This window comes from Microplitis demolitor, chromosome 6, assembly GCF_026212275.2.
Source record: "Microplitis demolitor isolate Queensland-Clemson2020A chromosome 6, iyMicDemo2.1a, whole genome shotgun sequence".
NCBI classification, from domain to species: domain Eukaryota; kingdom Metazoa; phylum Arthropoda; class Insecta; order Hymenoptera; family Braconidae; genus Microplitis; species Microplitis demolitor.
Genome location: NC_068550.1, coordinates 5,744,004 through 5,768,404, shown reverse-complemented (window position 1 = coordinate 5,768,404; position 24,401 = coordinate 5,744,004). Strand labels below are relative to the sequence as shown.

Here is a 24,401-nt window from a genome sequence, read left to right as displayed (position 1 = left end):
TAATCACTGAAATTTTTTAAGTTTAAAATTTTTACATATTTCATATAAGCGTCGACTTTATTGCTGAGAGATACTTTAATTCATGTACATGTAAAGGTTTTAGGAGAAATTACATTTTTTTCCGCTAGTATTTTTTATCATTTTACACTAAAAGAACCATGACAATAACGTGGAATGAAAACCAGTCGGGTGAATACAAAAAATTCACCAGTCAATATACTGAGGAGATGCCTTGAGATTTTTTTCTGAAATTTTCCCAAGAGCTCTCAGACGTCTAAAGATATGTAAATGTGACGGTTCCAGGATAAATTGAATTTTTTTCCGCTAGTATTTTCTACTATTTTACTCTAGAAGAGCCAGGGCAATATCATGAGTGTGAATGTAACAGACATCAAACAAATTTAAAATTATAAATAAACAATAAATGGAGTAAATAATCTAAAAAATGCACTTATTAATTTCAAAATTTTTTAAATGCGCATTTTTTTTAAATTTAATTTTATTGATTATTTACTTTATTTATCAATAATTTAAAATTTGTCTGATGTCTACTAGATTCACACTCATGCAAATCGTGAAATGATAGTTAGTAAAATAAAAAAAAATTGACTAGTCGAAATATAGATGTATTGTCCTGACCCTTTTCCGAAAATTCTTCAGAGAAATACCAAGAGACGTGTGTCTGTGAAAGATCAAGGATTCAAAAAAATTTTTTTTTCTACTACTTTTATAATTCTTCACTGTTTGAACCTCACGAATCTAGTAAAGTATTTTCTTTTATTGTTAAAAAGTAATGTCCCATTTTGTCCCACCCTCTCCACATAGTTATAAATAAATAAATATATAATAATATACAATTACACGACTTTATTTATACTAGTTTTCAAAAATACCAATTAAAATTTTTCCCATTTTAAATTTCGCGCCAAATAAAAAATTCAAATTTAAACTTAGCGCCATGCGTCCTCTATAGTAAAAAAAATTAAATTCACTGTAAATACGTAAAGGTCAAAATAATTATTAGCAACATAAATATTTATTATAATTATTTATAAAAAAAAAATTAAATCAAATTAAATTAAGTGTAAATATATAAAATGCAGTTTTTATCATCTTTATTATTATTATTATTATCATTTTATATAAATATATCATGGTCATGGGAGGTAAGTAAAATGTATACAGGTTATATTTACAATCAACAAATATATATAAATAATATAAAAAAATTTCAGCTCCCCAGCAATTCTCAAACTGGTCATTCAAATAATTGGGCAGTTCTGGTCTGCACATCTAGATTTTGGTTCAATTATCGTCATGAAGCAAACGCACTGTCAGTTTACCACAGCATTAAACGTCTAGGAATACCAGACTCCCAAATAATTCTGATGCTGGCTGATGACATGGCCTGCAATCCTAGAAACCCTCGACCGGCGACTGTTTTTAATAACGTAAAGCAGCACATAAATGTGTACGCTGATGATGTCGAGGTTGACTATAGAGGCTACGAGGTCACTGTTGAGAATTTCGTTCGTCTGCTGACAGGCAGACTGCCGCCAGGAACCCCGAGATCCAAGCAACTGCTTACTGACGAGCGGTCAAATATTTTTATTTACTTGACCGGGCACGGGGGCAACGGATTCCTCAAGTTCCAGGACTCGGAGGAAATCACTAGTCAGGATCTTGCTGATGCCTTGGAACAGATGTGGCAGAAGAGACGGTACCATGAGATTTTGTTCATTGTGGACACTTGCCAGGCAAGTTCTATGTATGAGAAAATTTACTCGCCAAATATTTTGGCCATCGCTAGCAGTAAAGTTGGTGAAGATTCATTATCTGTAAGTATTTATTTGCCTGTAACTAATGATATTTTTATTTTTATTTCTGGTAATTCAAAATTGGGAAATTGATCTTTTTTAAATTTTATATTCAGGAAGTTTTTAGTGGCTACTTTGGGTCCAGAAACGCGGCAATTTTAAACTCAAAATTTCTGTATCTAATTCTTTGAATTTTAAATTTGGAATATTTCAATAACTAGCCGGTTTTTGAAAAAAATACAAGAAACCTTTTTTGTAGAGAATTTAAAGAGCTACAAAAAAGCTCTCATATAATTTTTTTCAAAACTCAATATTTATTGAGATATTTCAAAAAAACCTGTCACTATTTTTTTTTTTTTTGAAAATTCTAAAATTTTCACTGAAAAATTTTGAATTTTACTTGATAAATAAATACAATTTCGTAAGATTTAATTTTTTCATAAATTTTATATCAAAATGCATTTATTTCTCGATAATTTGCCCCAAAATTTATTTAAAAATTTACTAAGTTATAGATTATTTATTTACTGGAATTATTCTTTATTTTTTCAGCATCATGTTGATCCAGATATCGGTGTTTATATTATTGATCGCTATACTTATTATGCACTGGACTTTTTAGAAAAAGTTGAGCCATCTAGTTCCAAAAAACTCAGTGAATTTGTAAGTACTCTCTAATTATTTGTCCCAAATTTAATTGACTCCGGTCGTAAATTTTATTTCCCTTAAATTTAGTATTAATATGATGAGAATTTTTTAAAAATTAATTTTATTCCGGGTGTCTAGTTGTCATAAAAATTTTTGAAAACTTAACAGTTGAGAAAATTAAAAATTCTATTATTATTTCAGTCACGAAATTTATTGAGAATTTTTATAAAATTTAATTTAAGACAAAAGTCTAAAAAATAAATTTTTTTTCGTTGCTAGACACCTCAGAATTACCAATAAAACCTTTTATCTTAAAAAAAAAAAATTAATTTACAGTTAAAAGTTTGTCCGAAACACTATTGCCTATCAACTGTGGGCGTGAGACGGGATTTATTCCGTCGAGATCCTGAACAAGTGCCAGTGACAGACTTCTTCGGGTCACTGCGCCCGGTGGAGTTAACTGACACTATCGTCAATATAATTCCGACAAAAGGAAACAAATCACAAAAGACTGAAGTAGAGCGTAAGCTTCATTACACTCCACAATTTCCAGATGTTACGCTACTATCGTAAATATTTACATAACAAGTAATATAAATTAAATATTAAATATCAAACAGAATGAAAAATTATATTTATTGTGTTTAATCAACCGTGTATAGAGTCACGCTGTTGGTTTTAAATCATGTGGTGTAGTAAGTCGTATAATAATTTATTACCAAATTTGAACAATTTTTTTAAATTCTTCGTTTCATATTTTTCCTATTACGCATGAAATTTAAAAAAAATTATGGAGTTATTGCAGGCTTAATTAATTATTAAGTAAATGATGGGACAATTTGAAACCCTGGTTGTCATATGAGGTTGAGATACCCTAGTAAAATATAAATATATATATATATATATAATTACATATGATTATATATAATCATGCCATTTTACAGAAATTAGCTGTAAAATATATGCATTCTAAAAGGCAAAAATTCCTTTTAATTTATTTTTTATCCCTGAAAACTGTATAAAATGTAAATATAAATAATTATACAGAAGTAATATAACTTTTTTAACCCGGTGGGTGAATTAATCCCTTCTTGGCCAGTCGCAAATACGTGCCGTGGGATTAAAGCAAAGGAATTTAGGACACTTCATTGGAGTCTCGTAGTATCCGCCACGATGATTGGAAGAACACATTACAAAGTCGCAGGTACCTGGTAAGGCCGCGGGTTCTTCTGCTTGGCAATTACCGATGGTAGTTAGCGGTAGAGGTCTAGGTTTATTGTCTGTTGGAGTTGAGTCGTCTGAGTTATTTGGTTCGTCCACTTCATTGGGAACCTCATTATTGTCGACGGTGTCCTGGTCTCGGGAGACCTCTTCACCGTTGAGTAAAACGGCTTTGAGTGTTTTTAGCAGCGGGTATTTTTCACCGCAAATTCCGCGGAAGTCGTCGGTTTCGATGGACCAGACCATGGCACCACCTAGACCCAATTGTTTTGCGAACTCGGCCTTTGCTTTTATCGATCTAAAAAAAATAATTAATTATTTAATTTATTGTTATTTATGATGTTGTTATTGTGGAAGACGTACTTGATGTTGTCGAATCCGATCCATTGACGATCCTTGTGTGCCCATGGGGCTTGTCTTTCTTCGTCGTAGTTGACTTTCCATCCGCCGTTCTTCTGCATCTCGCAGATTTCGTTGTAACCAAGCATTCCTATTTGTTGAGTGTAAGGTCCTGCGGCTCCTTTTCCTGAGGAAGCGGCTCCAATTCCGTAGGACCGGGGATTCGCGAGAGTGAAGCTATGTCCGTAGGTCGGGACTCCGAGGATCAATTTTTCTCTGGGAGCTCCTTTGGATAACCAGTACTTCACTGCTGCTTCCTTTAATTTATTTAAATTTTTTGAGTACTGCCATTAGATCGAGACCGAAATTCCCTTCAAACTGAGTACCAACAACCAGATATTTGGGATCAAAAAAAAAACTTTTAACTGCTATTTTGACTACTGGTGAATTGTTACAAATATTGGGATGTAGGTGCTCATTTTTACATAAATTTTCTTCAGGACAAGACGTAAAATATTTAAATTAATAATTAAATACTTACCGAATTCAATCCGCGAGCTTCGTATGAATCACTTGCAGCAGCGTGCAATGGGGCATTGAGACCAGTCGTGGGTTCCCAGGCGCCGTGGAAGTCATAAGCCATCAGGTTTATAAAGTCCAAGTACTTGCTCATCTCAGCAATATCATACGATTTAGATGCCGACGATTCAGCGGCAGCTACGGCAGCACTCAGTATCAATCCTTCTTTATCGAATCTCTGTTTCAATACCTTCACCAGTTCAACGAAGTTCTTAACGTCCTTAGCTGAGCCACCACGTTGATTAGGATATTCCCAGTCGAGATCGAATCCATCAAAGCCCCATTTCTTCACAAATGCCACAGCCCTGTCTGCGAAACGTTCCCGCGATTTTTGATTGCTTGCCATCTTGGAGTATTTCAGTGAACCCTCATTCCAACCGCCAATCGCTACCAATGTCTTGATCGATGGACTTTTCTTACGCAGAGCATTGAATCGACCAAATCCATCTAAGCCATTCGGTAAATCGTTCCAGGGATCAAGTACTTTTACGTCATTTCCATTCCATCCGACGAACGTGTAAATCAAATGAGTACACAGCGTCGGGTCTACGTCCCCAATGTCAAATTTTCCATTTCCCGGGCGGTAAACTGACCAGCTACCAAAGTAGCAGACAATTTTTTCTAAAACAAAATAAAATTAATGATTCAAATTCCAGCCAGATATTCTAAAAATGATCAAACATTTTTACTTACTCTCAGCGGCGCACGCAGCCAAACAAATTATTGAAAAAACAATCAAAATGCGCATTGTTGCGATATATTAAAAAAAAAAAAACTAGTGATTAGTCGTCGCAATGTCCCATAGAATTTATATGAATTTTTATCGCCCTACGCGATAAAATATAATATATCGACTATTTGTTACAATATATTATAGATACTAATATTTACTTAATCAAATTTATTAGATAAGTCCATTGATTAAATTTGTAAAGATAACAATTGAAATATTATATATAAATAGATAAATTTTTGTCTAACAAGTGAAAATTGTTTTTACTAAATACTTTAATCCTTTTTTTTAGTTTTTTGGGGGTGGATAAATGTGACACCATTTTTAACATGATACTGAAGTTAGCTGACGTCTAATAATTTTTTGATTCTTTTAGGAACGATAAATTTAAAAAAAAATTATTTTAAAAAATTTCACTTATAGCTTTTTTAATTTTCTACATATGCATATTTTCATTTGTTGAAAAAAATATCCGAAAGTCTTCTAAGTTCAGGATCATAAAATAACTTAGATACGAAGAAAAAAGGGTTCGCAGTGAATATTCCTGCAGAGATTTTCGTCTTTTTTTGACTGATTTTCTTATTGTCTGCTTTTCTATGGAAAGACGAAGTCTTGATTAAAAACTCCAATTGAATCTGATCGGAAACTTCTAATCGGAAATTTCCGATTGACTTTCAATCAAAAAAATTATCAGATTCTTTTGAATCTGATCATTAAAAAATTTAAATCGGATTAAATAGGAAAATAATAAACGTTTTTTCCGATTAAATTCGACTGAAATTCAATCAGTTACTCGGACTCGGAACATTCCCGCGTAATTCTGATTGAATATTTGAATTTGATAGAAATCCGATAGAGTTTCAATTAGATTCCCTAATAGACTTTCTCTAAAAAAACTTGCTGCTTAGTTTTTTCTGCTGGATTAACGTCAAGTTTGCATCAAGTTTTGCTGGTCCAAGTTTTGACTGTAGTGTGAGTAAAACATGAACTAAAAGTGAACGTAAACCTACAGTTGTAATTAGAGTACAAATTAATGCAAAAGTTTGCCTTCAAGTTGCAGAAAAAAAACTTGAAAAGCAAAATTTGGCTTTCCAATTTATTACATGTTACCGTCAACTTTTTGCACCATCAAATATGCCGTCATCTTGACGTTTACAATTTCGGCTACAAATTATCGTCAGATTTAATCAGCACCAGAAATTTCTAACTGAATTATATCAAACTTTAATTAATAATAAATCATTTAAACATTGATAAAAAAAATAAAACGAAATAATTGTTTATTAAATTATATTTCAAAATTCAATTACAGAATTACAATTACATGTTTTATTATTTAAACTTCTACCGTCTGACCGGTAATTAAATAGCTTATTTCCATTCGCATCTATTGGTTTCTGGATCGAAGCAAGTGTCTTTAGGGCATGGTGTCCAATATTCAATGAATTTGTTACGACCAACAGCGGGAGCACACATAATAAATCCGCAAGATCCTGGCTTTGCAATGTTGCCTACTTGGGTGCATAATCCAGTTTTAATTTGTTTTACCGATTCTGTTGTATGTTCATCTTCATTTGTTGGATTTGGTTTAGTTGAATCGTCAGAAACATCATTTAGATCATCATTCAAGTCATTTAAAATATTGTCTAGATCTTTAAAATTATTGTTTAAGTCATTTAATTCATTATCTAAGTCTTTTGTAATATCATTTGAATCATCATCTAGGTTCTTTGGAATACCATTTGAATCATCATCTAGGTTCTTTGGAATACCATTTGAATCATCATCTAGGTTCTTTGGAATACCATTTGAATCATCATCTAGGTTCTTTGGAATGTCATTTGTATCCTCATCTAAGTTCTTCGGAATATCATCTGAATCATTTGAATCATCATTTAAATCCTTTAGAACATTAATTGAATCATTATTCAAGTCATCGGTATTATTTATTTCATTATTTTCAACAATATCATCATCAGTACTCTCCGCATCCATTGTATAGGCTACATCTTTACTATTTTGAATACCAACTGTTAAAAAATACAAATAAATTATTACAATAACGTATTTTCTACACTAGCAAGAGATGAAACAAGGCGATTTTAAACTAAGTGAAGTTGGCTGTAGCCGGCCAAAGCTGCCAACGCATAAAGTTTGAAATAGTGTTATTGTTTTACACGCTACATTTTTTATGGTTACGTGCATTGAAACGAGAAGTTTTAATGTCTGAAGTTAATTCAGAAGAGACAATTTCAGATCAAAAGGAATAAAATGAAGTTAGGAATGAATTTAACTGTTGAAAAATGATAACCTAACGAAGAAATTGATAATTTTGAACCCGTTACATAACATTGGTCTGAAATTAGCTACATACTGATTAAGTAAAGATCGAAACTAAAAATTACAATGCAGGTAATTTAAAAAATATTTTTTCACCATACCTGCGCCGAAAGTTTAAATTTCTGTCCTGTTTAGAAGAAAGAAAGTCCTTCCTTTCTTTTATGAGAAAACGAATGATAAAAATTAGCGCATGCGCCATTCTTCCCACAAACAGGCTGAAATTTAAACTTTCAGGTGCAGGTGCTCTCGGGTAGGCAGTTAAAAAGTGGGTTGGAATGTTCTATGTTCCTTTCTAGGAGTGTAATATACTATTATTATTACTTACAATTATCGGATGATGGAAAGGCCGCAGCCAAAGCAACAATTGCCAAAATAATTAAGAAACGCATCTGTAAACAAAATAATTCATTTATTTATTTATTTCATAATTTTTAGGTTAAATATTTACACGGAAAAAAGAGCAGTGGAAAAATTACAGTTTTTACTGCAAAAACGGTCCTCGTATAAAAAAAAACTCCAAATATTATAATTTGCACTGTAATAATTGAGACTCATTCGTTTAGTAAAGTAATTACAATTATAGTTACGAAATTTTAAGGTTTTTAATATATTTTTAGTTGAAAGAAACTTTCTTATCAATGAAACGCTATTAAGGACTGGAAAAAGTTTTACGAACTGTAATAATTACTGACTTAGAAATAATGTAATTTTTACAGTTTCGAAGTAGAAGAACTTCGCTAATATTTGAAACAAAATTTTCCACTATTCTTTGTTCTGTATAATTATGTCAGAAAAAGTTTTATAATTTTATATAAAATTAATATATAGTTAGCATACCTTTTTTCCAAGTAGGATTTTGAATTTCGTATCAAACGAACAAGTTTTGATAATTTTTTTTTGTGAGCCCTATGGTATTTATATGATTTTTTTATCAACATATTTACGTGTATCTGCGATAAAAATTAAATTTATTGACTATTTACTACTAATATTTAGTTGGTTAAATTTATTTCTGTTGACAATAAAATAAATCTTCATGTATGAATAAACCCATTGAAGCATGAGCATGCAGTCTATTGGATTTATTGAGGTTATTTTAAATAGATACATTGTTTTATGGCCTTGATGATTTTTTTAAGCCACAATTAAATTTTTAACTGTGACGAAAAAGTTTTCGTCAATGAATAAAAAAAATTTGCACGTGTATTATTATGTTTAAATTAATGGACCTGATGTTTGTTGTCAAAAAAATAATAATAAAACTGGAAATTTTTTTCATGTATAATTTTTAATAATTAAAATTTTTTCTGTACTAATTTATTAATTAGTAAAATTTTTATTAATGGAAGTTTAATTATTTGTTCATTTTTTTTTTTATTTTCTTGAATTTTTTTTCTATAATTTTAGGATTTCAAAAAATTTTACAGACAATAATAAAATTTTTAAAAGTACTTCCGTTAATTTTATTTTCCTTTATAATAATTTAATGCAAGTATTTCTCATTGCGTAAAATTGGACTATTTGTTAAAGAAAAAAATATATTTCTTTCAAAATAAATAAAACAATAAATATTAAAATTATTTCCATAATAATTTTTAGACTGATTTATTGCAGCATTTTTTTGCAAAATAGAGGAGTTGCGAAATACAAAATAACATAAATCCCAGGGTTTGCTATTGCTACCAACCAAACAAAATTTGAAGTAAAGTTGAATATAGTGTAAATATTACGCAATACCGGACAGGTGTATATCTTGGAAAGTGTCAATTGAATAAATAAAATAATTCATACTAAACAGAATTAACGATAAGATAAATTATATTTCAAGGTTTAATAACAGAGTTACTACAAAGTTAACTATTAAAAAAAAACATTGTTTTCGGTTCTGGTTTCGAGATGGAGTTGAGATGTTTCAATTATTTTCTGGCCAGTCGCAAACAAGTTTTTTAGGATTGAAGCAAAGAGATGGATGACAGTTCATTGGAGTCTCTTTTAATTCCCCATGTTCATTTATCGAACATATTACAAAGCCGCAGGAACCTGGTATGGCCGCGGGTCCTTCTGCTTGGCAATTACCGCTGGGAGTTGGTGGTGGAGGTCTAGGTTCGTTGTCTGTTGAAGTTGAATCGTCTGAGTTATTTGGTTCATCCACTTCATTAGGAACCTCATTATTGTCAACGGTATCCTGGTCTTGGGAGACCTCTTCACCGTTGAGTAAAACGGCTTTGAGTGTTTTTAGCAGCGGGTATTTTTCACCGCAAATTCCGCGGAAGTCGTCGGTTTCGATGGACCAGACCATGGCACCACCTAGACCCAATTGTTTTGCGAACTCGGCCTTTGCTTTTATTGATCTAAAAAAAAAATAATTAATTATTTGATTTATTATTATTTATGATGTTGTTATTGTGGAAGACGTACTTAATGTTGTCGAAACCGATCCATTGACGATCCTTGTGTGCCCATGGGGCTTGTCTTTCTTCATCGTAGTTGACATTCCATCCGCCGTTCTTCTGCATCTCGCAGATTTCGTTGTAACCAAGCATTCCTGCTTCTCGAGTGTAAGGTCCTGCGGCACCAACTCCTAAGGAAGCGGCACCAATTCCGTGGGATTGGGGATTCGTAAGAGTGAAGGCACGTCCGTAGGTCGGGACTCCGAGGATCAATTTTTCTTTGGGAGCTCCTTTGGATAACCAGTACTTAACTGCTGCTTCCTTTAATTTGTTTAAATTTTTTGAGTACTGCCATTAGACCAGGACCGAAATTCCCTTCAAAATGAGTACCAACAACCAGATATTTGGGATCGAAAAAAATATTTTTAACTGCTATTTTGACTACTGGTAAATTGTTACAAATATTGGGATGTAGGTACTCATTTTTACATAAATTTTCTTCAGGACAAGACGAAAAATGTTCAAATTAATAATTAAATACTTACCGAATTTAATCCGCGAGCTTCGTATGAATCACTTGCAGCAGCGTGCAATGGGGCATTGAGACCAGTCGTGGGTTCCCAGGCGCCGTGGAAGTCATAAGCCATCAGGTTTATAAAGTCCAAGTACTTGCTCATCTCAGCAATATCATACGATTTAGATGCCGACGATTCAGCGGCAGCTACGGCAGCACTCAGTATCAATCCTTCTTTATCGAATCTCTGTCTCAATACCTTCACCAGTTCAACGAAGTTCTTAACGTCCTTAGCTGAGCCACCACGTTGATTAGGATATTCCCAGTCGAGATCGAATCCATCAAAGCCCCATTTCTTCACAAATGCTACAACATTGTCCGCAAAACGTTCCCTCAATTCCGGATCATCCGCCATCGCGGAGTATTTCGCTGAACCCTCATTCCAGCCACCGATTGCTATCATTATCTTGGTCGATGGACTCTTCTTTCGCAGAGCATTGAAACGACCGAATCCGTTCTTGCCATAATCATCCGGTAAATCTTGCCAGGGATCAAGTACTTGTATGTCAGCGTTTTGCATTCCAACGAATGTGTAAATTAAATGAGTACACAGCGTCGGGTCTATGAACCCAATGTCAAATTTTCCATTGTCCGGGCGGTAAACTGACCAGCTACCAAAGTAGCAGACAATTTTTTCTAAAAAAAATTCAGATCTATCAAGATCCTAGCCAGTCATCATAAAAAAAAATTAATAAAAATTTTCTACGTACTGTTAGCAGCACACGTTGCCAAACAAAGTGTCGCAAACGCAATGAAGACTCGCATCTACAAAAAATTAATTCATTTATAAAAACAACCTTCTTTATCCTCCATAAATTAAAACTTCCTCTCCAAAGAGTACCCACAACCCTATACTCAAATTTGTAAAAAATTGCAAAGAAAATTTTTTTTTCGAAATTTTTTGACTCACTCAAAATATAGTCGTGTTGGTACTCAAACTAACGGAAATTTTCTGCTCTACCCAACTGTCTAACCCCCGAATCCCCAAGTTTAAATTTTCTTCCCTAAAGTCAAGTTATCACCTAGTGCGTTTATAAAATTAAACTCGAGCACAACAATAATTAAAAATAAACAATACCTTATGAAAATTCGGCTTATTACCCAAGGAAGAACTTGTTGGTAATGATAACCCAGCAGGTATCACCCAGTATTTATACCATTCACTATCGCGTTTAATCACGCGTTGACTTCAGCTATTAAATAACCATTATTTAATTAGCAATAGCGATAAATATTATTTTTATTAATCGCACGTTTATTCTTTGTCATTATTTACCTGGATAAATAAATCATCCACCAAAAACCTATATATTATATTTATATAAATCATAATGCAATTAATAATAAATAATTCACGCCATTTAATGCTTAATATCATGCAAAAATAAATTTATTTATTTACATTTTTTTATCATCAAGTCGAGATTTTATCGATTTCCAGAATAATCAATTTTTTTCACGAAGATAATAAGAATAAATTAATTTTCGTGGAATAAATTTTAAAAAAATCAAATAATTCACTATTAGCTGTAATATTTAAATCCATTTTATTGATAATAATAAAGATAATTACATTAATCTTTATCCTTTAATCCAAATTAACACTTCCGACAACGCCCTTATTTGAAAATTAATTATTTTTAAATTCTTATCACTAAATATTCAAGGTAATGAATAATAAGTAAACAGATGATTAATTCAAAATTCGTTATGTATGAAAATTTATTTAATTAATTGATTAAAAAATTACAGTAATGTTGCCACAGGATCAAGAACACGATATTTAATTTTTTTATTATTTTCAACTAAAGCCGTCTTGCGTAATTTACGCCAGTAGGCTTTGGTGTTTGGGTCCAACTCGTCCAGAGTCTTGGGAGGCCCGATGTTGATCTCCCAGAGCCAGTCGGGATACTCGGAATCAGGTTTTATCTTGACATCTTCGCCACCTTCCTTGAGAATATTTGACCCGCAGACGTAATTTACCAGACGGTGTGCGTCAGTTTCGACTGGAAGTTTTATTTTTTCTTGAGCGGCTCCTACACCTTTACCTTTGGGTCTCTTCAATTTTCCTAAGGCTCCGCCGACTGTAATGATAATCATGATAATTATTGATAATGGGTTTATTAGCACGGCGGATTATGATAAACGTTTAATTTAAATAAGTAGATATGAAATTTAATAGACTAATATTTATTGAGGAACGTCAGTAGAGTTTACTGTTGGTTAAGTTTTAATTTATTTAAATTAATATGTAGTTTTAAATAACTACACTGTAAAAAATTGGAAGTAAATTCGGAGTGATTATGGATTTTATTTAAATTTGAATTCACTCCGAATTTAATCTGGATTCACTCAGCAAGTTTTTTTTTAAATGATTTAATCTACAAAAGAAAAATATAAAGAGCGGTAATTTTAAATGATCATTGAAGTGTAAATTTTGGCGGGTAAATTTTTTGTGCGATAATCAAAAGAAAAAGAAATGATCGTGTGCTTTGGAAACTGTTTTTTGAAGCTTGGAAAGTTGATGTAAAGTAGATCTAAGTGTAGATTTTAGATCTAGATCTAGATCATCTAAAAGAGGCCAAAAATAAAAATTTGATTTTTGAATCACTAAATCGTGATTTTTAAATTTGAGGAATCATAATTTTTTTTGACGGAGACAAATAAAAATTTTAGAAATAGTTTTTTTGTAGAAAATTTAATAAAAAAATATAAAACTTTTGAAATGTGTGTGAATGTAACAGACATTAGACAAATTTAAAATTATTAATAAATAGAGTAAATAATGAAAAAAATAATATTTATAAAAAATGCACTTATTAATTTGAAAATTTTTTAAATGCCCATTTTTTAAAAATTTAATTTATTGATTATTTACTTTATTTATTAAGAATTTCAAATTTTTCTGATGTCTGCTACGTTCACACTCGTTTTTTGAAAACACTTGTAATAAAAAAAAAAAAACAAAAAGTTATACTCAAATTCAGACCACTAAATTCGAATTCATTAAAATTCAAATTCAAATTACTCATCAAAATTTTTAGGTTAAAAATATTTAAATCCCAAAGAAATTATTTTTAAAAGAAACCGCGCAAATTCAAATTGAATTTAAAAAACTTGGAATTTATTAAAATTTAAAATTTACTTTTTATAATAATAAGTACAAAAGTAAATAATTATGTAAATTTACATTCAAAAAATTTATAACCTAGAGTAATAAAAAACTTTAATTACCTCCTATAGCGTAAGTATTTTTTGGTAACAAACAAGTATTGGCAATAATTAATTTATGTCTAAATCTCTGTACTATATTTAATAAAGCCATTGTTAATTATTACAAGTAATTAAAATATAATGTTCATTATTTGTATATCTCACGACTTAGAAAATTATTTATTTTTTTTCTCTCTATTGCGCACGTGTGAGTTATACTTACGCGCAAGCGCAGTTTTTAAATATTTCAAATTTTGCGCGCGCATTATTTGTGTTTTGACAACAGAGACCGTAACTACGGTAAGTACTAAATATGTAGGTGTTAAAATACCTGTTTACATGTTTTGTAATTATAAATAATGAATAATAAAAGTATTTAATTACTAATATATTTATATTTTGATTGAACTGTTTTTTAAAATTAATATTTAGCTTTTTTTTTTTTAGTAAAAATTAAATGAAAAAAAATGCACAGAAGATTACAAAAGTAAATTTGAATGTTTCACAATAAAAATATATATGTATTTTTATTATTTGAAGTTTTATGCTAAATAAATAGGGTGGATTGAAGAGCGCAATGACAAACAAAAATAAATTTAATACTTGGAATAGTGAAGTCGATTGATTTTGATTGTTTGGATTGTATGAGAATTTATAAATAGATAATGGAAAATATGTGATTAATTTTTGATTTATGGTTAATGTGTGTTGTTAAAAAAATATATGAGATAAGGGTTGGTTATGTAATGCCAATAAGCAATAATAAAATACAGGTAAATCATAATAATAACAATTATTATGGTAATTATTTTTATTGAAATTAAAATTTTGAAATTAACAATAAGTTTTAACGCTTTGAATTGAAATTGTGATTAAACTATTGAATTTGAGGAAATTGTTGACAAGAACTTTTTTGTAGAGAATTTAATTCTTCATAAAAATATACTGAGATATATCTACCGTATTCTCAATAGTTTATTCAGAATTTTAATTTTAAATTCATGAGAATATTAATTTTCGTTTTTATTGATGAACTAAAGACTTTAAATAAAAATTACAAGTTATCTATTAGAGATACGACAAAATTGTATAGGAATAATTTTATAGAAGATTAAATTTTCTACTAAAAAGTATTCTATACATTTTTTTTTAAACTCAATAATTTATGAGTTATTTAAATTTTTATAACATTTTGTTTCAATCGAACTAAAAAAAAAATTTTGGATTAAAAATTTTTTTTTACAAAAATAAATACTGCAGTCTTGTAAATCAGTAAATTTCTATTATTTTGAGTACCCACATCACATATTTAAAAAAAAATTTTTTTCACTAAAAATTTATATTTTTAATAAATCAAAATTGTTAAATATTTAAAAAATTGATTTATTTTGATAGAATAAAAAATTGTCATTTAATTTATGCGGTAAATCGGCAACAGTAACAGCACAAACGACAAATATAAATGCTGATGATAATGATCAAGATGATGCTCAATTTTTTACGATAGCTCCAGCATTACCTGTCTTACCTGGTGCACCAGCACCAAGTAAATTAACTACTAAAAGATCTTATGGTACTTTAACGTAAGTACAAACAAAAAGTTTTTATCAGTACTCTCGTAAAAGTGAAATTTTAAAAAATAAGTTTCCCGGTCTTTTGAAAATTTGAAATTTTCCTGGCGGGAAGTTTGAAAAATTTGTGCAGTTTTTTTCAGGAGTGAATTTCTGGTAGTTTGAGTACCCACATCAATATGTTTTGATGAAAGTAAAAAAAAAAAAAAAAAAAAAAACAATTTTATACTTAACTGATAAAAAAAAAATGTCTGCAGGCCAACAAGTTCAACTTTTGGTTTTGATGATGCAGAAGTTGGTGGCTGCGATGTCGTCGCTTTGCAGCAGCAGCAGTCGACTAATGACAGCGGTAATAAAACCACCACCGTGGTGGCATCGAGAACTTCTGCCGAGCGTGAAAAAAATCCTGATCGCATTTGTCTCGATCGCCGAGGGCTCACAAGCTTTCCCGACATCATCGGCGAGCCAAAATTACGTCTTATGTCTCTTCAGCACAATCTTTTGTCGCGGATTGAAGGCCACAATTTTGCTCACTTAACGAAACTCGTTTTTCTGGATCTCTATGACAACCAGATCGAAAAAATTTACGATCTGACGCCTCTGGAAAATTTACGCGTCCTATTGATCGGAAAAAATCGGGTTAAAAAAATCGAGGGCTTAAGATCTTTGATAAAACTCGAAGTTCTCGATCTTCATGGGAATCAAATTGTCCAGATAACTGGGCTAGAAAATTTATCATCACTTAAAGTACTTAATTTAGCGGGTAATAATGTCAAGATGATTGGATTTAATGATTTTCATGGACTAGTTGCACTGAAAGAACTTAATTTGAAAAGGAATAAAATAAAAAAATTATTGGGATTTAGTGAGACTCCGCAGTTACAGAAATTATATCTCAGCAATAATGATATACACAAGTAATAATTTTTATTTTTTTCAAATTTTAATTAAATAAAATGTAGTTGGGTTTTGATAATGAGACAATTGAAAATTTTAAAAATAATTATTTAAAAAAAGTTGTCTGTGGAAACTGACTTATGGACTTTAGTTAATTGATCTGTAGTCCAAAGGTCAAAAATTTCATGGTTATTAAAAATTGGGCCAATAAAAATTTTTTAAAGTCATAGCGATTGGTTTTAAAAACAGTAGGACCTCGTTATAAGGCTATTATTCTGTCTTTTTTAGAAACCAGGTGTTGCGATAGTTTGAGAGAGAAACTAATAGTCTTATAACGAGGTCCTACTGTATTTAATCTGATCGAATTTATTCCATACCAAATCGACCACTTTTGACCCCGACCCTTTCGATTTGCCCGAAAATTTTTTTCTACCTCATTAAAATCATTCTTTAAGAAATTTTCAAATTTTTTTACCCAACCCAAAAAGAGTCATGAGTTAAAAAAAAAAAGGCTTTTATTTTTTCGAATATCTATAACTTTTTTTTTTTTTTCAAATTTTTGTCTGTAAATGCACTTTCCGGAAAAAAAAAAAGAAAATTTTACGATGATAAACTCCATGAAATTTTCGCCTTTTTTTTTTTTTTTTTTTTTTTTTTTTCTGAGAAAAACCGTTTTTTTCTCAATTCGCCAATTTTTATTTTTTCAAAAAAAAAACTTCAATTAATTCTGCAATTATTTCCGCCAATCCCAGAGTAGGCCGATTTTTAAGATCTAAAGCACAATTTTCCAGGTTCCAAAAAACAGTTTCCACAAGATGAATTATTTAATTTTTTAAAAAATGACCATAAATTTAAATTATTTATAGAATTGAAGACATGGGAAGTTTAGCAAAAGCTTTAGAGATCCGTGAAATTACAATCGATGGCAACCCCGTGACTTTAAATGCCGATTGTGTCTCATTTCTGGTTTCTTATCTTCCTAATCTACAAATTCTATCGACAATGCAAGTAAACGAACAAGTCCGTCGAGCAGCAATGGCCTGGCGACTGACAAAAGAGCAGTCGAATTCAGCATTTCTTGACCTCAGTACTCAAGTCTGCGTAAACGTACGTCGGGAAGAAGTCATAATAAATGCAAAAAAAAATTGGGATCTCTTAAGATCGCAGACCAAATGCTTCACTTCCGGTACCAACAAACTGAACATAAAAAATGAACGCGTCCGTGGATTCAACCTCCAAAATTCTACTAAATTTGATACCGTAAAATTAAAAGCCGATGAGTCGCATACTCAAAAATCTTCGGGAACTTACGGAAGCTTAAGTTCCATTAATGAAAAAATAGATGCGAAAAAAATTCAATTTAAACGTCGTAGCAATTCTTCGGATACTATTTTAAATTCCAGTCATCAGCTTCAGAGTAACGTCGATTCAAATAAAATAAATTTCGCTTTAGATTTTAAATTGCCGCCAATTTTAGTGCCGATTATTAATAATATTGCTAATTGTCGTTACAATGTCGGCAATGGGAATTCTAATAATAATGTAAATGTAAATGGAAAGAGTCACAATGAAGTTACAGATTCAACCGACAGCGAATTGGAAAGCTCCGAAAGTCACGAAAGCCTAAAAAGTGGATTAAGAAATCATTTAATTAAAAATAATGTCATAAGTTCATTACGAACTTTATCAATTGATGATAAAAATATATATAATTTTTGTAATGAAGCGACTGCTGGGGATAAGAAAGATTTTGGACTGGGGATTGCGAAGAAAAATGACTTTTCGCTTCAATTAGCGACGGACTCCAAGCGGTTTTATAATTTTGTCCAAGGCACTACTAGAAGGCAGCTGAGTTGCGGGCAAATAAATATGCTGGGTCTTAAAAAATCAAGTAGTTTGGATAGCAGAGAGGAATTTAGCAGCCAGTCATCAACGGCAAGCAAAGACTTTGGAGATTCGGATGAGGATAAGGCCAGTGGGAATCAGAGGGTCAAGAGTGCGCAGGTTAAAAAAATTGTTAGTTATAAAAGTAACAGAGCGGCGACTGCCAGAGTTAAGCACCGTGCGGTCATGACGCCCGCGGCACCTTCTATTCAATTTAATGCCCCCAAAGAGAAGGAACAGGGTTAGTATTGTTCGGGGTTTAGTTTTACAGAAAAATCGAGTTTACTAATGAATCGGGAAGGAAATTTCCGTTAAAATGAGTACCCACATCGATATATTTTGATGAATGTGACATATGACTATTTTTGACCCTTGTTAAGTACTTGATAATTGACTACACCCGAATATATCGTTGTGGGTACTCATTTTACGTGGAATTGCATCAGGAATTCAAAAATTACCTTCTTTTTTTTGAAAAAAATTTTTTATAGACGAGATGTTAATTTTTAAGGTGGCGATTATTTAGTAGAAATTGTTGGTCGTTGTTTAAATGTCTATGGGCAAGGTGCATTACGTTACATAGATAGATCTTGGGATACAGTAAAAGCCAATGATGTTAATATGGTTAAATTTAATTATGTTCAATTTAATGGAGTGGCGACGGTACTAAATAAATTAAAAATAAAATTTCCAAATTGTCAGCATTTTATTTTTAAAGAAACAAATATTAGCCATCTAGGACAACTTAATGCTCTTGCTGAAGTACAAGGACTTACAAGTATTCAAATAGAAGCTGAAGGTAATCCGATTATTTCGAAAAATTGGAGAGTTTATACAATTTTTCGACTCTCGCACTGGGGGTTAAAAATAATTAACGGCAAAGAGGTAAATTTTATATCTATTTAGTTATTTATTTTTTTTTTTTATAAAGTTTTTTTTATTTTTAGATAAATCAAAATGATGTCGAGATGGCGAATAAAGAATATTCTGGTCTAGTAGATATTGTAATGTGGTCATTGCCAGAAACTTTATTACAACCGTTATTACACCGACTGCACTTAGAAAAAATTCAGAGACAAAATGGTGAACAAATCACTGCCAAACAATTTTTATTTAACAGTGACCCAGCTTTAAGAAATGTTGTTGCTAAGGAAGCATTACAGTGGAGACGTGGAAATGTTACACAAGTAATTAATCATTTTATAATAATAATTATTATTATTTATTAAATGTGTAATTTTTTAATTTTCATTACTCTGGTATTACTTTGAACTTTGAATCAAAATTTTAGCTAAACTATCAAAGATACGATAATAATCAAAGAGTACAATTTTGTAGGAAATTAAATTCTCTACAAAAAAGGTCCTTATCAATTTTCATGTAAATTGAATAGTTTGGGCTCTAGAAATTTTTTAAAATAATTTTAAACTTTTATTAATATCACGTGGATTTTTTTTACAATTTTGTTGATCTTTAAATCAGAATTTTGGCTAAACTATCAAAGATACGATAAAAATAATTGAATACATTTTTGTAGGAAATTAAATTCTCTACAAAAAAGGTCTTCATAAATTTTAACGTAAATTGAATATTTTAGACGGTAGAATTTTTTAAAGATAATTTTTAAAAAATTACACATTAAATGCATAAATTATATGAAAGTAAATTAATTAATTAATTAATATTATTTATTTATAAAATAATTAGGATGATTTGATACTGAGACATAAAGGAAAATTACATTTATCTAATTACATTGATAAAACAGTTGATGCAATACAAAAATTACAATCACTTGAAGAAGAATGGCCAAATATACTTAATGAAATAATTAAAATAACTCTAACAGATTATTCTGAAATGAATTTATATATGAAGAAGCGTAGTAAAATACTTGAAAGTGATAAATAATTTATTATAATTAATTAATATATATATTGTTAATTAATAGTGTAAATAGATAAATAAACGTTTTGTTTTTTTTTTTTAAATAAATAATTCATCGAGTACCAATTATTGATTCAACACTAAAAGATAATCGCGGCTGTTGTGGATCATTTTCACTTTTTATTTCTTCTTCTTGATAATTCACCTTAGTCGTTTGTATTAATTGCGTTATAGATTCATTACATGCATTATTTTCAGGCTGAGTACCCAAGTTACTAGTCCACGTACTTGGACTTGGATCTGTTAAATATTTATCTTCATTTGCCAACCGGAAAATTGAATCCCGAACTAACAAAAATTTATTTTATTTTTTAAATTTATTTATTAATACTACTTTTAATACTTAAAACTTAAATTATGGCTAAACTATCAAAGATATGACAAAAATCATAGAATACATTTTTGTAGGAAATCAAATTCTCTATAAAAAAGGTCTCTTATATTTTTTTTATAAACCTCATAATTTAAAAGTTATAAAAAAAAATAAACATTAAATTTTTATTAAAAATCAACTTTTTTCGAAGCCCGGTAAATTTAAATCAAATTTCTGATTAAACTATCAAAGATATCACAAAAATCATAGAATATATTTTTGTGGGAAATTAAATTCTCTATAAAAAAGATCTCTTTTACTTTTTTTATAAACCCCATAGTTTAAAAGTTATCACAAAAATTAACATTGAATTTGATTGAAAATCAACTTTTTCCGAACCCGGTAACTTTAATTCAAATTTCTGATTGAACTATCAAAGATATCACAAAAATTACAGAACACATTTTTGTCGCTAATTAAATTCTCCACAAAAAGTGTATCTATGCATTTTTTCATAAACTCAATAGTAGAGCCATAAATTTAAAAAACAAATAATAGTACTCACAATCTTGGTTTGAAAAATTATGCAAATCAATTCTTGTCGAAGTAACTTGCAAACTCCGAAAATTTTTCAACTTCCTAACAATAGTCTGTTTCGAATCGTTAGTGGAATAAAAATTACCATTAATACCCTGATTTTGTTGTTGTCTTCTTAAAGCAACTTGAGCAGCCATAACTCTTTGTCTCTCAACAACAAGCAGACAACAAGGGCAGTTACAATCTTTCCACCTACAAGAGCGCTTATGTCCTTTAAGACTTGATATTATTCCATGATTTCTACACCTAGCACATTTAGGACTTCTTAATCGTTGTTCTATTTTCAAATTATTTAATTTATCCATCACTAATTTTATTAATTATTTAATTGATTACTTAATTCAAAAAAATTTTTAAATAATTATCGAGATGTTAATCTTTGCAATTCTTACTCAACATTATCTTCTAAGACTCAATGACAAGTATATAACTTCTCCTACTACTTCATACATTTGCACCCACATATATACATATATACATATATATCATACTGTGTATATTTTTAGTATTAAAACAGTATAAGCTATTGGTTGAATACAAAAGTAGCCACGCCAACTTAAAGAAGTACCGCCTTCTTTAAAATTAATTAATTAATTAATTAATAGATAAAGTAATGAATTGCAATTAATGGTAGTGGTAATTAATAAATTTAAATGAATAGTTAATTCAATAAATTAATGACAATTTTGAATTTTAGGTGAAGATTAAAAAAAAAAATAAAAATGACAGCTGCTACCAAATGGTATTCTTTTGGTTGACTAGACTTTAAGAGCTCGTTAATGCTTTGGTTTGTTAGTTATAGTTGTCTGTATGTTAAATATATATGTTGCCAACAGTTAATATTAGTATTTAGATTGTTTTTCTTTAGTTAATATACAGCAAACGGATATCCTTGGTATTTTTATTTTTAATTATTTTATTAACTGTTTAAAATTTAGTTTTACTTCGGAAAACAAGTACTGCTTCTTTTGTAAATTTTTGAGAACTTGTTATTATTACATTATTTTATTTCAAATGTATATAGAGATTTGTTTTTAATTTTTAAACATTTAATTGGAATTGGAATTTTTTGAAAATTTGAATTATTGCTTTTAAGTTTTGAATTACTGCTGTGGATAAACTATTGGAGATATGGGAAAAATGAATCAGGGGACTTTTGTAGGAAATTTAATTCTTTATAAAAATGGTTCTTATAAATTTCTATGTAACTTTGATATTTTAGAAGATATAATTACTTAAGTGACTTATAGTTTGAAAATTTGTAAAATTCAAACTTTTTTTTTTGGTTGAATTTTTTAAAATTGTTACTCGGGGTCAAATATAGAAAATATGATAAAAATATATGAGAAAACTTTTGTAGGGAATTAAATTCTCTACAAAAATGGTCCTTATAAATTTTCATATAACTTTGATAATTTAGAAGATATAGTTATTTTTAATGTCATATGATTAATTGTCATCTAAAAGATTGATTTAAATATTTATATACACATATATATATATATATATTTTTTGTAAAAATATTAATGACTAAGTTGTTGACACAGTTTTTTTTTTATTGTCGAAAATAAAGATACACGTTGACAGCTTGTCAACGTCGTTACGTTTTTAAGTCACAAGATAAAAGAAAAAGTTTTCAACAATTTGTTTTTTATTTTTCACATTTTTAAATAAAAAAAGTTTTACGCGCCCAATTTTTATCTTTTTCAAATAAACTTTTGTAAAAATAAAAAAATTTGTTCTCCAGCAATAAAAATGAGTTTTAAAAACAATTGACAAATTATTTAAATAACCAAAAAAAAGTTTCAATCTTTATTTCGACATAAAAAATATTTTTTTAGGCAGAAAGAAAATTAATGCTCTAACAAAATGGCACATTGTACAACTAGTATTTCCTGGTTTATCAGTAAATTTTTTTTTAATTTTTTTAGTATTATTTTTGTATACGCTGGTTTTTTGAAAGAAAAGTAAGAATAAATATATTAATCAATCAATTAATTAATTAATTAATTAATGAAAATATGATTTTATAATAGACAAATTGAATGTTTATGCGCCGCAGCTGAGAGAGATTACAAGCGGCAAAAAGCAAAAGGAGTAGAGTAAGTTACAAATTAATTATTAAAATTAAATTATTGATTAATTAATTTACTTATTTTTTTTTTTACTTTAATAGAAATCGAAGTCGTTGTATGTGTCATCGTTGGTACGTATTCAAAATTAATAAACTAATTAAATAAACACATAATTAATCTAATTTAAAATAAATTTAAGTCAAAATCACTAGAATAATAAATTTTTTATACTTTGACTTAAAATTGTGACTAAACTATTGAATTTACGGAAAAGTTTGCAAGGACCTTTTTTGTAGAGAATTTGATTTTGTACAAAAATGTATTGATTGAAATTCATCGTATTCTCAATAGTTTGATCGGAATTTAATTTTAAACTCCGGGACTTATGCAGGGAAATTTTTAAATTTTTTTTTAAGGTCGATGGCTTCAAATTTAATTTATGAGTTATTTATTGAAAATATGATAAAAATGTATAGAAATAAATTTATAGAGAATTAAATTTTCTATAAGAAGTTATTCTAGACATTTTTTTGTAAACTCAATAGTTTATAAGTTATTTGAATTTGAAAAAAATTTGAAATTCAAATAATTGTAAAAATAAAACATATAATAATTTAAATTATCTAATACAGGCGTTCATCAGTTTATCCATGTGGTTGCAAAAGAAAAAAAATGTTCGTATTTATTTAAATATAATAAAATTGAAATAATTTGATAATCAATTAAAATTGTTAATTTAAATTCTATACACAATTAGATTTGGAGACTGCTATGGTGACACTAACGGTGATTTAGTTACAAAACAAGAGGAAGTAACATCAAATAAATGCTGTTGCGGAAAATAATAACATGTTGCTCTCGGAACGAAAAAATAGAATAAAAAAATAATAAAGTCAAGAGGACGAAAACTAGCAGATATTCAAACTCAATTAATAAATGTCTCATTTTGACTGTGACATGTCTATAAGTAGATCTTTAGTATGATTTAGTGTCTCGGGACTTGTGACATACTTTAACATTTCACATTATTTAACGTCTTTTGCTGGCTCTCCTTCAGACTTGGGCGGGATTTTCATTTTTTTTAAAATACAAATACTTGGAAAATTTTTATATTAAAGATACAACTGTAACTTTAATGTTTTATAAATAAAAAAGTTAGTTTTTTTTTTAAACAAATATATATTAGACTGATTCAAACAAAGTATTTTATCATTTTTTTGATAAATTTCTGTTAGCATTAGAATTTTTATATGATTATAAATT

General features: G+C 29.4%; 8 protein-coding genes across 9 annotated transcripts; 3 read left to right on the top strand and 5 right to left on the bottom strand.

Moving 5' to 3' along the window:
• Nucleotides 1–992: 992 nt before the first annotated feature.
• Nucleotides 993–3,380, top strand: LOC103577650 (putative GPI-anchor transamidase). Its single transcript, XM_053739923.1, has 4 exons — nt 993–1,166; nt 1,236–1,838; nt 2,370–2,480; nt 2,802–3,380. The coding sequence occupies exons 1-4, from the start codon at nt 1,098–1,100 to the stop codon at nt 3,036–3,038; spliced, it is 1,020 nt and encodes a 339-aa protein (XP_053595898.1). The 5' UTR covers nt 993–1,097; the 3' UTR covers nt 3,039–3,380.
• A 126-nt stretch (nt 3,381–3,506) lies between these two features.
• On the bottom strand, nt 3,507–6,544 carry LOC103577631 (chitotriosidase-1-like). Its single transcript, XM_008558368.3, has 4 exons — nt 5,298–6,544; nt 4,567–5,225; nt 4,050–4,342; nt 3,507–3,984 (listed from the first exon to the last, which is right to left on the bottom strand). Exons 1-4 carry the CDS (start codon nt 5,350–5,352, stop codon nt 3,546–3,548), a joined length of 1,446 nt encoding a protein of 481 aa, XP_008556590.3. The 5' UTR covers nt 5,353–6,544; the 3' UTR covers nt 3,507–3,545.
• A 92-nt stretch (nt 6,545–6,636) lies between these two features.
• On the bottom strand, nt 6,637–8,900 carry LOC103577630 (putative uncharacterized protein DDB_G0287265). 2 transcript variants are annotated; one of them, XM_008558367.2, is made up of 3 exons: nt 8,515–8,900; nt 8,003–8,066; nt 6,637–7,367 (listed from the first exon to the last, which is right to left on the bottom strand). In XM_008558367.2, exons 2-3 carry the CDS (start codon nt 8,064–8,066, stop codon nt 6,709–6,711), a joined length of 723 nt encoding a protein of 240 aa, XP_008556589.2. In that variant the 5' UTR covers nt 8,515–8,900; the 3' UTR covers nt 6,637–6,708. The 2 variants fall into 2 exon arrangements, with proteins under 2 accessions (XP_008556589.2, XP_053595897.1); XM_053739922.1 differs by lacking the exon at nt 8,515–8,900 and adding an exon at nt 8,126–8,199.
• Nucleotides 8,901–9,483: 583 nt separating this feature from the next.
• Nucleotides 9,484–11,741, bottom strand: LOC103577629 (acidic mammalian chitinase-like). Its single transcript, XM_008558366.2, has 5 exons — nt 11,720–11,741; nt 11,352–11,406; nt 10,613–11,277; nt 10,096–10,388; nt 9,484–10,028 (listed from the first exon to the last, which is right to left on the bottom strand). Exons 2-5 carry the CDS (start codon nt 11,404–11,406, stop codon nt 9,590–9,592), a joined length of 1,452 nt encoding a protein of 483 aa, XP_008556588.2. The 5' UTR covers nt 11,720–11,741; the 3' UTR covers nt 9,484–9,589.
• A 604-nt stretch (nt 11,742–12,345) lies between these two features.
• On the bottom strand, nt 12,346–14,061 carry LOC103577628 (39S ribosomal protein L54, mitochondrial). The gene is made up of 2 exons (XM_008558365.2): nt 13,876–14,061; nt 12,346–12,725 (listed from the first exon to the last, which is right to left on the bottom strand). The coding sequence occupies exons 1-2, from the start codon at nt 13,964–13,966 to the stop codon at nt 12,388–12,390; spliced, it is 429 nt and encodes a 142-aa protein (XP_008556587.1). The 5' UTR covers nt 13,967–14,061; the 3' UTR covers nt 12,346–12,387.
• A 132-nt stretch (nt 14,062–14,193) lies between these two features.
• On the top strand, nt 14,194–20,194 carry LOC103577649 (leucine-rich repeat-containing protein 49). The gene is made up of 7 exons (XM_053740023.1): nt 14,194–14,200; nt 15,293–15,437; nt 15,683–16,342; nt 17,189–18,447; nt 18,718–19,091; nt 19,154–19,393; nt 19,914–20,194. Exons 1-7 carry the CDS (start codon nt 14,194–14,196, stop codon nt 20,115–20,117), a joined length of 2,889 nt encoding a protein of 962 aa, XP_053595998.1. The 3' UTR covers nt 20,118–20,194.
• A 3-nt stretch (nt 20,195–20,197) lies between these two features.
• On the bottom strand, nt 20,198–21,973 carry LOC103577627 (uncharacterized). The gene is made up of 2 exons (XM_008558364.2): nt 21,032–21,973; nt 20,198–20,441 (listed from the first exon to the last, which is right to left on the bottom strand). The coding sequence occupies exons 1-2, from the start codon at nt 21,366–21,368 to the stop codon at nt 20,206–20,208; spliced, it is 573 nt and encodes a 190-aa protein (XP_008556586.1). The 5' UTR covers nt 21,369–21,973; the 3' UTR covers nt 20,198–20,205.
• Nucleotides 21,974–22,918: 945 nt separating this feature from the next.
• LOC128667974 (uncharacterized) lies at nt 22,919–24,297 on the top strand. Its single transcript, XM_053739942.1, has 5 exons — nt 22,919–23,030; nt 23,100–23,165; nt 23,240–23,269; nt 23,771–23,812; nt 23,896–24,297. The coding sequence occupies exons 1-5, from the start codon at nt 22,933–22,935 to the stop codon at nt 23,981–23,983; spliced, it is 324 nt and encodes a 107-aa protein (XP_053595917.1). The 5' UTR covers nt 22,919–22,932; the 3' UTR covers nt 23,984–24,297.
• The last annotated feature ends 104 nt before the right edge of the window (nt 24,298–24,401 follow it).

What these genes read in the sequence shown, in the direction of transcription:
- LOC103577630 (XM_008558367.2), bottom strand. Translation starts at nt 8,066, where the DNA reads ATGCGTTTCTTAATTATTTTGGCAATTGTTGCTTTGGCTGCGGCCTTT. An exon ending in CTTTCCATCATCCGATAATT is followed by an intron (nt 7,368 to 8,002) that starts GTAAGTAATAAT and finishes ATTTTTTAACAG; the next exon opens with TTGGTATTCAAAATAGTAAA.
- LOC103577649 (XM_053740023.1), top strand. An exon ending in CCCCAAAGAGAAGGAACAGG is followed by an intron (nt 18,448 to 18,717) that starts GTTAGTATTGTT and finishes TTAATTTTTAAG; the next exon opens with GTGGCGATTATTTAGTAGAA. An exon ending in AAATAATTAACGGCAAAGAG is followed by an intron (nt 19,092 to 19,153) that starts GTAAATTTTATA and finishes TTTTATTTTTAG; the next exon opens with ATAAATCAAAATGATGTCGA.
- LOC103577627 (XM_008558364.2), bottom strand. Translation starts at nt 21,368, where the DNA reads ATGGATAAATTAAATAATTTGAAAATAGAACAACGATTAAGAAGTCCT. An exon ending in TAATTTTTCAAACCAAGATT is followed by an intron (nt 20,442 to 21,031) that starts GTGAGTACTATT and finishes AATTTTTGTTAG; the next exon opens with TTCGGGATTCAATTTTCCGG.
- LOC103577650 (XM_053739923.1), top strand. Translation starts at nt 1,098, where the DNA reads ATGCAGTTTTTATCATCTTTATTATTATTATTATTATCATTTTATATA. An exon ending in ATATATCATGGTCATGGGAG is followed by an intron (nt 1,167 to 1,235) that starts GTAAGTAAAATG and finishes AAAAAATTTCAG; the next exon opens with CTCCCCAGCAATTCTCAAAC. An exon ending in CCAAAAAACTCAGTGAATTT is followed by an intron (nt 2,481 to 2,801) that starts GTAAGTACTCTC and finishes ATTAATTTACAG; the next exon opens with TTAAAAGTTTGTCCGAAACA.
- LOC103577629 (XM_008558366.2), bottom strand. Translation starts at nt 11,406, where the DNA reads ATGCGAGTCTTCATTGCGTTTGCGACACTTTGTTTGGCAACGTGTGCT. An exon ending in GGCAACGTGTGCTGCTAACA is followed by an intron (nt 11,278 to 11,351) that starts GTACGTAGAAAA and finishes AATTTTTTTTAG; the next exon opens with AAAAAATTGTCTGCTACTTT. An exon ending in AAGCTCGCGGATTAAATTCG is followed by an intron (nt 10,389 to 10,612) that starts GTAAGTATTTAA and finishes AACAAATTAAAG; the next exon opens with GAAGCAGCAGTTAAGTACTG.
- LOC103577631 (XM_008558368.3), bottom strand. Translation starts at nt 5,352, where the DNA reads ATGCGCATTTTGATTGTTTTTTCAATAATTTGTTTGGCTGCGTGCGCC. An exon ending in AAGCTCGCGGATTGAATTCG is followed by an intron (nt 4,343 to 4,566) that starts GTAAGTATTTAA and finishes AATAAATTAAAG; the next exon opens with GAAGCAGCAGTGAAGTACTG. An exon ending in ATCGGATTCGACAACATCAA is followed by an intron (nt 3,985 to 4,049) that starts GTACGTCTTCCA and finishes TATTTTTTTTAG; the next exon opens with ATCGATAAAAGCAAAGGCCG.
- LOC103577628 (XM_008558365.2), bottom strand. Translation starts at nt 13,966, where the DNA reads ATGGCTTTATTAAATATAGTACAGAGATTTAGACATAAATTAATTATT. An exon ending in AAATACTTACGCTATAGGAG is followed by an intron (nt 12,726 to 13,875) that starts GTAATTAAAGTT and finishes TTATCATTACAG; the next exon opens with TCGGCGGAGCCTTAGGAAAA.
- LOC128667974 (XM_053739942.1), top strand. Translation starts at nt 22,933, where the DNA reads ATGGCACATTGTACAACTAGTATTTCCTGGTTTATCAGTAAATTTTTT. An exon ending in CAAAAAGCAAAAGGAGTAGA is followed by an intron (nt 23,166 to 23,239) that starts GTAAGTTACAAA and finishes TTACTTTAATAG; the next exon opens with AAATCGAAGTCGTTGTATGT. An exon ending in GGTTGCAAAAGAAAAAAAAT is followed by an intron (nt 23,813 to 23,895) that starts GTTCGTATTTAT and finishes ATACACAATTAG; the next exon opens with ATTTGGAGACTGCTATGGTG.